The sequence below is a fragment of the Dermochelys coriacea genome, chromosome 13, assembly GCF_009764565.3.
Source record: "Dermochelys coriacea isolate rDerCor1 chromosome 13, rDerCor1.pri.v4, whole genome shotgun sequence".
In the NCBI taxonomy this organism is placed as follows: Eukaryota; Metazoa; Chordata; order Testudines; family Dermochelyidae; genus Dermochelys; species Dermochelys coriacea.
In genome coordinates, this window is record NC_050080.1 from 31929692 (window position 1) to 31946193 (window position 16502).

General features: G+C 44.0%; 1 protein-coding gene across 1 annotated transcript in view; it reads left to right on the plus strand.

The window, feature by feature from the left end:
* The window catches only part of NFS1 (NFS1 cysteine desulfurase), a 34559-nt gene extending 18378 nt beyond the window's left edge, over positions 1 to 16181 (plus strand). Inside the window, exons 8-13 of the mRNA XM_038369493.2 lie at positions 2683 to 2840; positions 7403 to 7508; positions 8524 to 8605; positions 13330 to 13413; positions 13552 to 13641; positions 14324 to 16181. Of these exons, the coding sequence (XP_038225421.1) occupies positions 2683 to 2840; positions 7403 to 7508; positions 8524 to 8605; positions 13330 to 13413; positions 13552 to 13641; positions 14324 to 14387 (584 nt within the window). The 3' untranslated portion in view covers positions 14388 to 16181. The remainder of the gene's footprint in view (positions 1 to 2682; positions 2841 to 7402; positions 7509 to 8523; positions 8606 to 13329; positions 13414 to 13551; positions 13642 to 14323) is intronic.
* Positions 16182 to 16502: the final 321 nt, after the last annotated feature.

A 16502-nucleotide genomic window follows, 5' to 3' on the forward strand; every position in this document is an offset into this window, starting at 1 on the left:
GCCCTGAGCCCGTTCCTGTACACCGCACCCCAACTCCCTGCCCTGGCCCTGCATACAATTTCCCCACCCCAGTTCTAATGTATAATTTTGAGCGTCTGGATGGCTACAGGGTGGAACCTGACCTCCCTGTGTATGAATGAAAAGCTTGAGGAAAAATTCAGATGGGCTAATGGCCTAGTTGAACAGAAAACAGAGACCATTTTAGATGGGAATTTGGTGTTAGAATGCAGGACTATTTTATCCTTATGGAATGTGGTGTAGGGAGGATCTGCCATCAAATCTGTATCTCACTAACTCTGGCTGGTGTTAGGAGGAATGCTGTCTTCAGAGAGATGGTACAGACAACAATTTTTTAAAAATATTTGTACAACGGTCCCACAAGCTTTATGAGAACAAGATGCAGATCCCATAGCAGAGGTTGTTTGTGTGCTGGAGGAAATACATGGAGGAAGCCTTTCAGAAATGTGGGTATTGTAAGGGAACTGAAGGCTGTCAATTCGTGCTTTTGGAGGGGTGGAGGAAGAGAGATGAGATGTAGCCACATACACTTCAAACAGTCAGAATTTTCTTCAGGTACACTCCAAGACAAAAGTGATGGAGGACCATATCAGATCTACTCCCTCGTGAGTTGCCCAGATAGAGAATAACAAAAGGAGTCTGATGGCACTTTAAAGACTAACAGATTTATTTGGGCATAAGCTTTCGTGCGTAAAACACCACTTCTTCAGATGCAGTTAGTTAGTCTTTAAGGTGCCACCAGACTTGTTAGTCTTCAAGGTGCCACCAGACTCGTTTTTGTGGATACAGACTAACACGGCTACCCCCTGATACTTGACACCAGATAGAGAATGTCTTCCTCTTTATTAGTGAGTAGGTCTGTCTGGTCTAAAGGCTTCCTCCGTTACAATAGCATCTTTTTTGAACACTAGCAGACTGTTATAGTGATCCCAGAAATCCAGAAGCCAAGCTGTTAGCCAGAGAGAGTTTAGATTTTGGTGGAGAATATCCCCAATCCTGAGACAAGAGACCTGGTTGATTGCAGTTCAGGACTTGTGATCTGACCGCAGTCCCAGGGGGATCAGAAAACGAAAACTACCCAGGCTATCAGCAGCATCCTGCACCCATCCTGCCTAACTCTGTAAATGTACATAGGACTTCTATGTCCAGAAGAAAAAGTGACTGCTGATACTGGGTACTGTCCCTACAGCGGAACTGGAGACACCTGATGCTTTCTTGGTGGCATTGAAATCTAGGTTTGGTTTGCCCCAACTGTGGAATGGGTGATGAAAAGTTTAATCTTTGAGGGGCCACTCATTCTGTCGATTGTAAACTCTGCTCAAGAAGTCTGCCAAGACATTGTCTTTTGATGAGCACGCTTTCCTGAGGACTGAAGACACACTATAGGGCAAGTGTGGTCTATTCAGAAAAAGCTTGGGCCAGTGCTTAGGGTACTAGATTAGGCATGGGAGGCACACAGGTTCTGTTCCTTACTTGGCAATGGCCTTCCTGTGTAACCTCAAGCAACGCAGAGTTGTTGTAGCTGTGTCTGTCCCAGGATATTAGCGAAACAAAGGGGATGAGGTAATATATTTTATTGGACCAATTTCTTCAGCTCTGTGTAGCTTAAAAGCTTGTCTCTCTCACCAGTAGAAGTTGGTGCAATAAAAGATATTACCTCATCTACCATGGCGTTTCTAATTGACCTTGGGCAGGGCACTTAACCTCTCTGTGCGTAGCTTCTCATCTGTAAAATGCAGATAACACTGCCCCACCTCGCAGGGTGTTTGAAGGATAAATATGTTAAAGACTGTAAGGTGGTCAGACACTACAGCAATGGAGGCTGGACAAGTACTTTCAGTAAACAGACAGAACCAATCAGATGGCAGATGTGTATGCCACTGCCTCTGAGGAAAAATTTTTACTACTGCCATGCTTTTGGTGGCAATGTTTGGTGCCATGGAAACACAATGGTGGTAAATGCGCCAGTCTCCCCTGTGTGAGACTAGAAGTTTATTCAATGAGGGAAGGGTGGATCAAGGTGCAAAAGTGTTTTTCAAAACTGTCAGATTAGCTCCTTACAGCTCAGCTCATCTAATGAGCTGCTCCCCAGAGACAGAAGGTGAGAGACCCTCTGGAAAGATTCCTGGCCTGCAGAGTCAAGGGGAGTTCTGCCTCTGGGGACGGAAAGGATTGGATAATGGAGCTAAGGAAGTAAGAATATCCACACACAAAAAATCTGCCTAGCAAGACCACTTTTGGGGAAACAGCCTAAGCCACAACAGCATGGGCAATAAAATACTTCTAGTTAACTACACACAGGCAGTAACATCCAAAAGTGGGGAAATGATTAGGGTAGCATTGGGGATGTTGTGGTCTGAGCACACTGAACCTTTTGTTGCCAAAGCAAACTGGGGAGAGGTTGAAGCCTCTCTCTCTGACACTCAGAACCATTCGGGGGGGAAAGTTGTCTGGGGGAGGAACAGCTTCAGTGCACACTGGTTTTTGGGAGATTCTGAGTTCATGCACCTGTGGGTGCTTCCCTGCCCCTCCAACAGGGATCCAGATGAGCAGTTCTCGAAAGAGAAGGAGGTGGTCTCTTTCAGTGCTGCTGTCCTTTGTGGTATTTTCAAACATATATATGTCCTGAACATGCCGAGCTTCTTTGTATGTTTGTTTTTCAAGGGGTTGGTGCCATCTATATTCGCCGTCGGCCCCGGGTGAGGTTGGAACCCTTACAGAGTGGGGGAGGCCAGGAGAGAGGAATGCGATCTGGGACTGTGCCTACACCTTTAGCAGTTGGCCTTGGGGCAGCGTGTGAAGTGTCTCAACAAGAGATGGAGGTATATGGAGAGCAATTCTCTCTCATGTTCCTATTATAATAGTACATGACATGTTCTTAGATTCTTTCCTGCCCATCGTGCATGGGTTGCATTGGATCTTTGCATTGGCCCCTTTAGTAGGACCACATTTCCCTCCAAAGAAGTCCTTTTCCAGCATAAAGAAAAGGTGTACTTGTGGCACTAACAAATTTATTTGAGCATAAGCTTTCGTGAGCTACAGCATCCGATGAAGTGAGCTGTAGCTCACGAAAGCTTATGCTCACATAAATGTGTTAGTCTCTAAGGTGCCACAAGTACTCCTTTTCTTTTTGCGAATACAGACTAACATGGCTGCTACTCTGAAACTTTTCCAGCATGTACACCTGCAATATTGGCAGGTTGGATTTTGATCCTCACTGTTCAGACTGGAGATTAAAGTGATTCTCCTGATTGTAGATTTGAGTGAGCCCCTTGAAGTCTTCCCTGCAGACATTTCTGGGGGATTGGAAGATGATCTTGAGACTATTTTTGCTTTAGACTCGTTTGAATCTATTGGTTTTCTGCAACAGTTCTGCAGACAGAAAAAACCCCATGAACCTGGAAGAGCCATGTTTCCTTTTAAATGTTTATACAATATATATGTGAGCACAGCATCCCCAGAGGAGTGTGAATGTGCCCCATGCATGAAGTTATGTGCCTTATACCTTCACTGATAGTGAAAGGGACTCTTTGTGTATAAACAATTCAGTATTTTATTACAGAGCAATACAAAGTAGACGTAACTGCACCCTGTCATATGTGCCTAAATTCCATTACGTGTTATAGGCACTTAAGAGTCTAAGCCTCACTGTAAGTCAATGGGACTTGTGCTCCTAAGTCATTGGGGTGCTTTTGAAAATGTTACCTATTGTGTCTGCATTAAAATATGGCTTCACTTTCAAATATTCACCCCACTCTGTTCATCTCGCCCCTTGAAAAAATCCTGGTTGCACTGAAGATCAACTAGTGGGGGGAGGGTATCTGTCAGCCAGTGTGGTGGTGATAGGGGTTACAAGTCTCAAAACTGTTTATCCCAAGTTAGTGAAATATCAAGTGGGTATGTGTCTGCTTGGCCTGTCTCAATTCTTACAGTGCATGTAATATCTGAGCTTATTACAAATCAAAGTGAACACAAGAAGACATGGTATGGGAACCATGTCATATTGCCTGTGTAAGTCATGGTAAGTGTAGTCATCTGTCCCGTTCTAGTGCCTAAACCATATAAAAAGGTTTGAATCTACTACAGCCTTTCAAGTAAAGATTGTGGTTCTTTAACTCAGGCAGGAAAGGCTTGTGTTTTTAGGTCCCAAGTTCGGTCCCTGTTGTTGCTGAATCATGCCAAGTCATGTGAGTGCCAATGCACTCCTCATAATTGGGTTGTAAAAATCACTTTAAAAAAAAAAAATCTCTGAATTGCATATAGGCCAAGTGGATTTGTATGGAAATCTGTCCATGGAGCCCAAGCCCATTCCAGCCAGGCAACTATTAATCATCTGGGCTGAGTAGTCTACGGAAGCTCTGTTGGAGGCTACGCTCCTGCAGAATTTGTACATTCTGCTGCGTCTCAGCTCTGATTGCTCTTCTTAATTCTGCAGAATGTATAATCACCACACGCCCAGGGAGTGCTCCTGCAGCCATGGAGACCTACCGGGACCTGCAGTCAAACCTCTCAATATTCAAGCCTGCCAATGTACAGCACAAGCCACCCAAATGTGGGACAAATGACTGAAAGTGTGGAATGACTCCCTGCTCTTGCCCCTTGGGGAAACACTCGCCCTTCTCCCTGGTGGGGATTTTCCCCAATAAGCTAAGACTGCTCCTCCTGGCACAAAGTAAAGCTCTCCTCCACTAAATGAAATGAGCAGGGGGTTGGACTAGATGATCTCCTGAGGTCCCTTCCAACCCTGATGTTCTATGATATTCTATGAAATGTCTCCTGGGCTCTACCTTTGCTGGCTCCATTGCTGCTGCTAGTGCCCTTCTGGCATCCAGAATGCTCCTAGCTGCTGCTATTCTGGCTTACCCCATTCAAGGAGCAGAGAGAGGCCTCAGGGAGAGACCCAAGAGTAGCTTGAACTGATATTTTCGCAAGAGTGGAGGAGGGCATGGAGCAGCCCCCAATCCTCTGTTCTCCCTGTGAAGAGCATGGCAGCTCAGGGTCTGCTCCATTCCTTCCTCTCCCAGGGGGACATGTATAGACTCCGCTCTGCTCCATCAAAAACAGTTAGCGTCTGAACCACCTGGTCCCTCCCTCTAAGGTCCCTCTGCCCCTTTATGGGAGGGATTGGCAGGTGAAGAGAGGCCAAACAAGTGCAGAGTTTGTGATTGAAGTAGAGCAGCAGAAGCCATCTGCCCTAAATACAGATGGAGCCACCCAAGGTGGAGTGCTTGAGAGGTCTGCCTGTGGTGCAGATAGGCTTTGCCAGAACCAGAGTTCTCCCCCTTCATCCCAGTGTACATCCTGGTTCAACATAACCATAGGCGGCTCATGCTATTCACATCTGGTGGTAGTATCTGCTTCTTCAGAGCTTATAAACCCTATGAGATTCATTGCCAGAGAACTTGAGTAAGTCAATAAAATTCTCCAAGGTCTGGAGGGAAAATCCATAGTATATAACTGTCTATAATAGGGTTTTCTGTCACTGGTATCTAAATTCTCTAACTCTGTAATCAATCAGTCACATTTTCCAGAAATAATCAAAAGGCCCAGTCCTCAATGAGGACAACAAAGTAAACTAATTTTGGCATTTCTGTGCCAAGCCATTTTTAAGGTAGAAGTTCCAAAAAAAACCCTAGGAATACTTTTCAAAAATTAAACACTTAAATAGTTTTCTAATTGTTTTACCTGACCAACAGCTTGTCAGATTACTTACATACTGCTCAGAGGAAAAAATCTTTTCTGTCAGAGGAACACGTGTAAGAATTGTTGGGTGGTTTTGATGTCCTAACACAGCCCTGCCTATAGTTCCCTCCTGCGGGAGGCTGCGACATGATAGAATTGCCTGTCTGTTTCCCTTCTTCAGAGTCCCCAGAACTCCCGGGGACATTTTCTTGACTCACTAATACACTGCTTGGGGCGAGTTTATTATAAGCATAGTACAAAATAGCCCATAAAAAAAGCCCCCAAATGTAGTCCATTTATCACATCCATGCACATATCCTAAGTATCTCATATCCTCTAATCCATCAACATAGCATGTACCATTTTTCAGCATCTTCTACCACACCCAGGCTCTTCTGTGGGCCTCTCCTGCCCTTCTACCAGGATACAGAGTAGCAGCCATGTTAGTCTGTATTCGCAAAAAAGAAAAGGAGTACTTGTGGCACCTTAGAGACTAACAAATTTATTTGAGCATAAGCTTTCGTGAGCTACAGCTCACTTCATCGGATGCCTCCGATGAAGTGAGCTGTAGCTCACGAAAGCTTATGCTCAAATAAATTTGTTAGTCTCTAAGGAGCCACAAGTACTCCTTTTCTTTTCTACCAGAATAGTCACCCCAGCCCTTCCAGGTAGAGTGCAACCCTGATCTTCCCAGGGGGATCTCCCAGAACCTCTCTGTAGGGAGGTCATCCCTCACTCCTGCTGGCCCTCAGCTATCTCTGCCTCCAGTATGGACACTTCACAGGTAAACCCCGACTCTTCTCCTGCCTTCAGCCCTCTGACTTGGGGAAGATCAGCAGACAAACCCCACTGTGGCACTTCAGCCTTCTCCCAGGAACCACCTACAGCCTCGTAGCTATGGCAGCTCCCACATGCCTGAATTGAATCTTGGTGTGCCCCAGATGCCAGTGCATAAACCCAGTTAGGAGGCAGCTAATGAGTCAAGTGCACTGGCCTCTTCTCTATTAAAGGGCCATTGCCATCCTGTGACAGTTAATTATGGTGAAGTTGAAGGGCAGAGGAAATCATCTTTGCATATATCCCACATGGTCAGTTTCCTGAAATTGCAAGGGATATGCCTTGGGGGACCTTGGTCCTTCCAGTCATATTGTAGTTTCTAGACAATCAGCAATTCTCTTTATTACTGAATCCGGCAGGCATCTTCAGAAAGAGAAGTGGGTGCACATAACTCAGTGTGAATAGCCTCCTAGCTGCCGTAGTGAGGCGGGCATCTCCATTATGCAATGGGCATTTCTGACAATAGCAAAACAGGAGCACTCTGTCATAATGCAAACTACTCTATCACTTTAATTATTATCTAAAGCGTTCTAATATTGAAACTCAAACCTTTTATATTTATATGAAAGTTCACTTGATAGTTCTTATGGGTAACATTTTCTTAACTGATAATTTGGTTTGTTTAGGGCAGCAGGCTGAGCTGGCAAATATCCAACTACTAACTCAGAGTTGTTTTAAAAAGGGTACTAGAGATGAGACTTTTAAAAAAATAAGTCTTTAATGTTTGTCTTGCCATAGTCCAACCAACTCCAAGTACTGATGTCCATGCCCAGGCTGATAATTCTGTGTGGTTGGTAAAGGAGGGAGAGTTGAACCCATCAGCCATTTATTAGACTGATCTCTCTCTCTCTCTTTCTTTTGTTAGTATGACTATAAGCGAATTTCTGTATTGGCGGACCGACTCGTTACAAAAATAATGACTGAAATTCCAGATGTGGTTTTGAATGGAGACCCAGAGCATCACTATCCAGGTATTAGCAGAATCTCTTATTTCTCTGGTTACAGAATCCACCCTTCCTGAAAACTGTGCTTTTTCCTTTATTTTGTAAATAAAAGTTTTTAACCCTTCTGTTTGAGATGAAAATATTCTAGAAGGTCCCTTAATTTGAACCAATACAGTACTGACTTTCTGAGATTGCAGACAGCCTCATGCTATATGTCTGAGAGCTATGAACTGCCCCACTCATCTCAATGTTGTGGTGATGCTCAACCCTAATAACAGCCCCTTAAAAGTAAAGGTTGAAACTTTCACTGCTGCTCATTTTAACAGAGACGTGGTTAGTTGTCTGGATGCAGTGGTGGCAATATGGGAGGGGGTGACTGGTTGGTTTGTGAGTAGTTAGTGAAGAGGTCAGATTAGCTCTAGTGGTCCTTCTGGCTTTGCCAGGCATCTTGTTGTCCCTGATGCTTTTATGGAAGCATTCTGTAATCTTGTAACAGCTTCCCTTGTGCAATTACACCCTGTCAGTATAAAAGACTGAGACAGTTTGAAACTTTGGGGGCAAAAAAAAGTTTAAATGCCAAAGCTGAAGTCTGTGTTGGATTTAATACCAGAATGAATAACCGGGGGCACAGACTTTATTTAGTTATTAATTGAGTAAAAACTCCTAGTTAATATAAACCCAGCAGCTGCTGCAGGAATGTCAGTGCACTTCAGGAATAACAGGGTGTAGTTCCAGTGAGCTGCAGAGTCCTTGGCCTGCTTCTCTTTGGTCTATAGCCAGGACTCAGGCCAAGTGACTGAAATCGAAATTAGGACAGTCACTCTGCAGAAGCAAGGGACGAGAAATCCTGCGGGACTCCGCAGCTTTGATGGCCGGTCCTGCAGGCCCTCTGGCCTCTGCCTGCCCCACTTTGAACCTGAGTCTGCATGCAGGGAGCACAGTGGAACTTCGCCCAACATGGTACAGCAGAATTGCACCCCCCTCTGATGTGGATAGGACTTTCCTGGGAGTTCAACTGATGCTATTTTTTTAAACTATGCAGGCTGCATCAATTTATCTTTTGCGTATGTGGAAGGAGAGAGTCTGCTGATGGCTCTGAAAGATGTGGCTCTGTCTTCAGGAAGGTAAGTGTGGGAAAATTGGGGGCAGAAAAGGAAGCTTATGCTAAAGCACTCTTGAGAGGGAATGCTGTCTGCTGATGGAATCACATATGTGGGAGTAGGCACCTCTATGCCCTTTATTCGCTTTGTCAGTCTGAAATGCAGCTGTAATCTGAGATGGGACTCTCTAAAAATGGCACCTTGGGTCACCACATCAGATCTGTTCAGTTTACAAGTAAAAGTGGATTTTTCTAAATGTCAGCCTTGCAGACTCAATCTGCAATCTGGAATCTGAGAGTCAAGCTGGACTCTTTTTTCATATGCATCACCTCTGATCATGATGATTCTCCAGCAAAATGCTGTCCTCAGTTGCACCTGTGTAACCTCATGGCCTTCAGTAGAATTTCACAGGAATAATGGTGAGCTTCATTTGAAGATTGTAGGGCTACATCTGCAACCCAAAATTTAACAATTTCTGTGTTTTGACGCACAAGCAGTAAGAGAATCCAGTGCACATTCTTAGAGCTCTGCTGACTCTGCAGGACTGACAGTAGTAAAATCTTTTTATCACTAACATCAGCAGATCTAACACTGATACACGTGCAGAGCAAGTCTGCAGAATACAAAGGTGCCATTTTTACTTGGCTTTTCAAAGTAGTGGTCTGAGCTGCAAATTATCAGCCAGAAATGTGTTGGTTCTAGTAAGCAGAGCAGTTTGAAAAGAAAAGACTTTCTGAATCCAGCTGAAACTAATTACAACCCTGTCAAGAGGCCCTGCAGTTAGAGCTGTCATCTTAGTTCACATCTTTCCATTTGTGCATGTTGCAAAACTACTGAGCAGGTGATCAGCGTGGGAACTTTGTTCACATGAACCCCTGCTCTGCCCATTCTGGGTGTGTTGCAGATTAAGGGAGAGGTGTGTTGGCTATATCCAGGGGCTGCAGGTTAGCCACTGAGCTGCTTGTACAATATCTAGCTGTGGCTAACTCTAGGACTACTCCTTCCCTTCCTTGAAGGACCACTAACTTCATGTGGATTTGGGTTCTCTCTCCCCTCTTCCCACCCACCCCCCTCCTTTTTTTTCTTATTAAAAAAAAAAAAGACCTGGAGCATTTTTACTATATCAGAATCATTTTCAGTACTTAGATTTTGCTTTGTTAGTACTTAGAAATAGCTTCCTTTTCTGTGCCTCAGGTTTCCCCTCTGTAAAATGGGGGTAATGATCCTTACCCCACTCGTGATGTCCTTTGTGATGTAAGCTACAGCAGTGCTGAGTATCATCTCACTCAGGATTCCAGGCCTTTACATTTGTCACTTCTCAGATTCGCTTGGTACTTAAGGGGTCAAAAGGTGGTTTTCAAAGCCGTGTTTGATCTTGGTTTATAGAAATGTGTCCCTTGGTGCATTCCCATCCTCTGTCCTGTTCTGCTCTGAAGAATTCTTCTGCTCTTCCTTTTCCATTCCCCCTCTTTTCTCCTAAATCTTCATTTTGCATTTGCCTCTTTCTGTGTCTCACTGCTGGCAACATCTGACCTAACACAAGGAGAGTAGCATTATAGAATCATAGGAGTGGAAGGGAACTCAAGAGGTCATCTAGTTTAGTCCCCTGCACTGAGGCAAGACTAAGTAGTCTCGAGGCCATCCCTGACAGGTGTTTGTCTAAGCTGATCTTAGAAACCTCCAATGACAGAAATACAGCAACCTCCTTAGGTAATTTTTTCTAGTGCTTAACTACCCTGACAGGAAGTTTTTTCTAATATCTAACCTAAAATCTCCCTTGCTGCAATTTAAGCTCATTAAGTCCTTTCCACAGTGGTTAAGGAGAACAATTTTACACCCTCTTGTTTATAATACCCTTTTATGTTCTTGAAGACTTATCTCTCTTCTTCCCCCCCCCTTCTCTTCTCCAGACTAAACAAACCCAATTTTTTCAAACTTTCCTCATATGTCATGTTTTCTAGACCTTTAATTATTTTCTGTTGCTGTCCTCTGGACTTTCTCCAGTTTGTCTACATCTTTCCTGGTCCCCAGAACTGGACATAATACTCCAGTTGAGGCCTAATCAATGCTGAGCAGAGTGGAAGAATTAGTTCTCCTGTCTTGCTTACAGCACTCCTAGTAATACGTCCCAGAATTATGTTTGCTTTCTTTGCAACTGTATTACATTGTTGACTCATTTAGTTTGTGATCCGCTATAACTCCAGATCCTTTTCTGTAGAACTCCTTCCTAGGCAGTCATTTCCCATTCTGTATTTGTGCAATTGATTATTCCTTCCTTAATGGAGTACTTTGCATTTGTCCACTGATGTTCGCTTGATTAGTGGTCCAATCACTGCTATATTTTTGAAAAACAAACAAAGGCATTTAACTTTGGCCATTGCTGCATTTTCTGTTGTTGTCTTTCCCCCTCATTGAGTAACTGGCCTACCCTGTCCTTGATCTTCCTCTTGCTTCTCAGTTATTTGTAAAATGCTTTGTTACCCTTTCTGTAAGCTAGTTTAATATAGTTTTGCGCCTTGGTCTTTCTAATTTTGTCCATACATGCTTGTGTTGCTTTTTTATATTTGTCCTTTGTAATTTAACCTACTTTCTGCTTGTTGTGTTACTCTTACCTCACTTCCCATCTTTCCTACCCATTGAGGTAGTTTGCTCTTGTGCCCTTATTAATGTCTCTTTAAAAAACTGCCAACTCTCCTGAACTTTTTCCCTTAGACTTGCTTCCCAGGAGATCTTACCTACCACTTCTCTGAGTTTGCTGGTCTGCTTTCTTGAAGTTAATTGTCTTTTTATTCTGCTGTTTTCTCTCCTACCATTCCTTAGAATCATGAACTCTGTCATTTCCTGATGACTTTTACCCAAACTGCCTTCCACCTTCAAATTCTCATCTAGTTCCTCGTCATTTGTCAGCATCAGATCAAAAATAGCCTCTCCCCTTCCCATTTTCTCCATCTTCTGTAATAAAAGGTGGTCTCCATTGCATTCCATGAACTTATTGGATAATCTGTGCTCTGCTGTATTATTTTCCCAGCAGATGTCTGGTCCACCATCACCACCAAGTCCTGTGTTTGGATGATTTTGTTAAATGTTTATAAAAAGCCTCAGCCACCTCTTCTCCCTGGTTGGGTGGTCTGTTGTAGATGGACACAATGATATCACCCTTGATTGTAGGTTTTTTTTTTTTTTTTTTTTTTTTTTTTTTAATTTTTATTCTTACCCAGACACTTGACAGGTCTGCCTCCCACTTCTATCTCAACCTCAGTGCAAACCTATACATCTTGGACTCACAAGGCAACACCTCCTCCCCCTTTTCTCTGCCTGTCCTTCCTGAACGAGCTGTACCCTTCTATACCAGCATTCCAGTCTTGGGGAATTATCCCACCAAGTCTCTGATGCCAGTTATGTCGTAATTGTGAGTATTCACTAGTATTTCTAGTTCTTCCAGTTTATTCTCCCTACTTCCTGCATTTGGATACAGACATCTAAGGTGTTCATTAGATTTCCCCTCAATATCCCTTCTTGTCTGTCCTTTGTCCCTCTATGATTGTCCATGTTTCCCCAGATTCCAACCCTTCACACACAGCTCCATGTTCTGGACTTACCCATGGGCTTTCGTCTCCTGCCCTTGTCGAATCTAGTTTAAAGCCCATCTACCAGGTTAGCCAGTCTGTATCTGAAGATACTCTTCCCCTTCCTGGATAGAAGGAGTCCATCTGTGGTCAGCAGTCCTTCTCAGATCGGGATCCCATGCTTGAGGAAGCTGAAGCCTTCCTGGTGACACCATCCGCTCAGCCATGTATTGCCCTCCAGAATGTGTCTCTCTGCCCAGGCCCCTGCCCTTGCCCAGAAAGATAGATGAGAACCCCCACCTGCACCCCAAAATCCTTCATTCTCCCTCCCAGAGCCCTGTAATCACTCTGGATCTGCTCTGGGTCATACCTGGCAGTATTGTTAGTGCCCACATGGATGAGCAGCTGGGGTTAGTAGTCAGAGGGCCTTGGCAATTCCTCCAATAACGTCTCAGGTACAGGCCCCTGGCAGGCAGCATACTTCCTGGGAGGCCAGGTCAGGCCAGAGGATGGATGCCTCTGTCCCCCTTAGAAGGTAATCACTGACCATCACCACCCTTCGATTCCTCTTGGGAGTGGTGGCTGCGATCCTTGCAGCCTTGGCCTCCTTCACCTTTGCGGGGGATTCCTCATCCTTTATTGCCAGGGCAGAATACTGGTTTGTCATCTCTAAGTCTGCAGGATTGGGAGCCAGAGTGGAGCACTGCCTGCTGCCAGAAGTAACTAGCAGCCAGATTTCTCCCTTTGAAGGAGCCGTTTCCTCCTGCCCTGGTGGTGCTACTGCAGTCCTCTCCAGCTGATTTCTTCGTCAGACTTGGAGGTCTCCATATGCATATTTGCACTCTTTCCTCAAACTGCTGTCTCACTAACCTTGTTCCCAGCTACTGCCTCCCCTCTTCCCTTCCTTCTCTTCTGCTACTTCTGGAATCCCCAGTCTTGCCACAGTTGCTGATTACTTGCCTGTGCCATCTCCTTTTTTTCCACTAACTCTCTCCCCCCAGGGACCTAGGGTAATTATGTGTTTTGTAAAGAGCCAAGGAGACCTATGGTGATACTTAAAGTCTAGAAATCATATATTCTTCAGTAGAAATTACTGATAGTACAGAATGTTAAATTTCATTAGTATAAGAGCTCTAAGTGAAAAAGAAAAGGGCACAATTCTTTCTCGCCCTTTTTCCTTAGTGCTTGCACATCTGCCTCTCTGGAGCCTTCCTATGTGTTGCGAGCAATTGGGACTGATGAAGACTTGGCTCACTCATCCATAAGGTCAGTGATATGACCCTTGCTGTCCTTTTCAAATTGTTTCCTCTCCTATACTCAGAATAGACTCTGTTCTCCTGTTCCACCTTCCCACGCGTGCACCATGTTAGCGCCTAAACAGTACATTTTTGTTTTGTTTTTTAGGTTTGGCATTGGTCGTTTCACTACAGAAGAAGAAGTAGATTACACAGTGCAGAAGTGCATACAGCATGTCAAAAGACTGAGGGAGATGAGGTGAGCCACCTCCTAACTGATCTTAAAAGGCAATGAATTCCTGCACATTTCCTCTAAGCTTATGTGGAATGTGTAAGGCCCTGGATTTCTGGTTTTTCTTGTGTTTAAAATTGTGGGAATTGCAGTGTTTTACAGAAATTCAAAAACGGGTGAAAATCCATGCAAAAAAAGTTAGCTTCCCAGTTCTCTGGGCAAATACTGGGGTTAATCCTGGACCTCCTCTGGCACCCAAGTGTGTTGCTATGACCTGAAAGACACTAGAGAAAATAGACAAGAAATATTACTTTAATGGAACCCCTATGCCAAAATAATCATCTCTCCGGCTACTGAGGTGGGACATGAGGGCCTGGAGCCCAGGAGAGAGCAGGGGAAATAGAGACCGAGGAAGAGCAGGAGGGTGGGAGCTGTGAGGGGAAGAGGGTGAATGTACAGGAAATAATCCTGCCACCACTGATACCCGATGCTGCTCCTGCAGCTCCCAGTCACTGAGTCAACCTGTGCTATGGGGGAAGAGGGGGGGGGGAAAGGGAGACTTGCCCTTCCTCCCCTGGTAGGGAAATCTCTTTCCTGCTCATCAGGTTCCTTGGACAGACATAGAAGCAGCTTATTTGTGGTTGATTGCTGTCAGTCATACCATTATCCTTGACATTCCAGCTGACATCTAATTTTTTTTTATTTACAGTCCACTGTGGGAAATGGTGCAGGATGGAGTTGACCTCAAAAATATTAAATGGACCCAGCACTAGGAAAGTAGATGAGCCGTAACCTTGGACTAGATGGATGTGGATTAAAGTGCATTTTCTGTACATTCCTGAGAAAAGTCATGTGGCATTTGCTTTTTTACATAGTCTGGTTGTAGAAGTCTAAACACAGAATCTAAGAAACCAAAACTGAAATGAAGCTGAATCTCACACACTTATTTATGCTCAAGATAACTTGCCCTGTGACCTAGCTTCCTTGGAATTGCATTTTCTTATGCAAGAGTGAACTGGGCCCTTTAACCCTGATTTCTCTTGCTGCAGAAGAGACTCTCTGTTGGGAGGTTCGCCTTGCTTGGCATCACACACGTGCTGCAGCAGTTGTTTGTGGTAAATCTTTATTGCCAAGAGCCTTGTTTCACTTACTCTGTTGATTTTGATTTGATTGTGACAATAGTTTCAAACAGCCATCTGCTTTCTGTGTTCCGATACTTCTACTTACAGAAGGCACCTCTAGAGGAAACAGAAATCTTAGTTTATGGTTATAGAAGGGTGTATACTTGTGTTAATTGTATGTTTCAGGCTCATTCATATCTGCAGTTAAGAGCCTCTTTCCCAATTGAACAAAAGCTTTTTGCCTCTTCCAGTTTGGTTTAGTTTGATTTTTGCAATTCTACCTTCTTACATTTGTTTCCCTCCTGATCCTCATACAGGCCAATGTGTGTTAACCCAAAGCATTCTTCTGCCTTTCCAGAATCTAGGATAGAATGATGCACTTTGCTGTCTGTCAGTTGTTTCTTTCCATGCAGTCTGTCTACTTGCAAGTAAAGACAGAAAAGTTGTATGTATTTTGGGGTGGGGTGGAGAGGATGGAGCAGGATGCACTGGCTTCAGTGGAAATGGAAGCTTTTAGTTTGGGAGGAGTGGTGAGACAGAAAAGACACCAGTTCTAATGCGTGGAAATGCTTTTAATACGGTTTCTGTTCTTTTCTTGGTGATGGAGTCTTTCTCCACGACCCATCAAGAATATGACCATGGGCAATAGCATCCTAATTTCTTTATGGGGCTTGTTGCCTTCCCCATATTCTAGTCTGCCAAACTGGTTCTGTAGGTAGGAGGTAGGAATAGATGAGCTCTGAGTTCTTGACACTCCAGATTTACACCCTTTTTGTTACTAGAGATGGTCATGGGAGCAGCATCCATTCCATTCAGACATTGGGGAAAGTGTCCATTAAAATGGACTTGGCTAAGTTGAATTAAATTTCAGTTGTGGTTTCTTGCTTTCTTTTAAGTTGTTCAGATAGGGAATTTAACCTTGTATTATAAAGTGCCTTTGTCTTACCCAGCTTTGTATGCAAACTACTCCTCAGAAGGTATCTGGTTCACAGATGAATGTTGTGCTAGCCACTGGACGCTAGGCATCTTACTGACCGTGCACATCTCCTGTTGGGGGCAGCAGAGGGCCATCTCCTGGCTACCTCGAGGATGAACCTCAGACATGAAAGCTATCTTCTGGAACCTAAATCTCACTTTGCAAGGTGGCGTGCCTTGCAGAGCCCTGCAAACTCTGATCAGGCAGGCTTGTGTTGTATCAGTTTCACTGAGGAGAATAGATATGTGCTTTCAGGATGAGTGCAGATACTCTTGGATCACTCTGTTTGAAGTGGTTGGTGGCTTTCCAAGTTCTCATCCCAACATTAAAACTAATGATTTCAAAAAAATGTGTAAAGACTTGATGTATAACTGGCTTTCAGAAGAGTTGTAATATATACCTTGTGCATGTAGGTCTGAGTAACCATGTAGTAACACTTCCTAGGATGTTATAAAAACATTTCTCTGAAATTGTTCCGCTTCCTGCATTGCAAAAAATTAAATAAGATTTAAACTTGGTTGTTCTCAGTTATACATTTGGAGGAAAACAGATATAAATTGGGGTGTTAATTATTCTATAGGCCTGTGTTTGGGATCCAGAATTTTGGATGAACAACTTAAAACAGTGCAAGCCTGTTCTGAAGGGGATGTGCTCAGATTTCTCCTCTTGGAAACTCCCTGCAAGTCTCTGAATAATCTGCATTTGTTCCATGAATGGCACTCTCTCTGGTGACAGGTGCAGCTCTGCATATGGTGTAGACAATGGATATCTGCTGTACTTTGCCCTTAGAT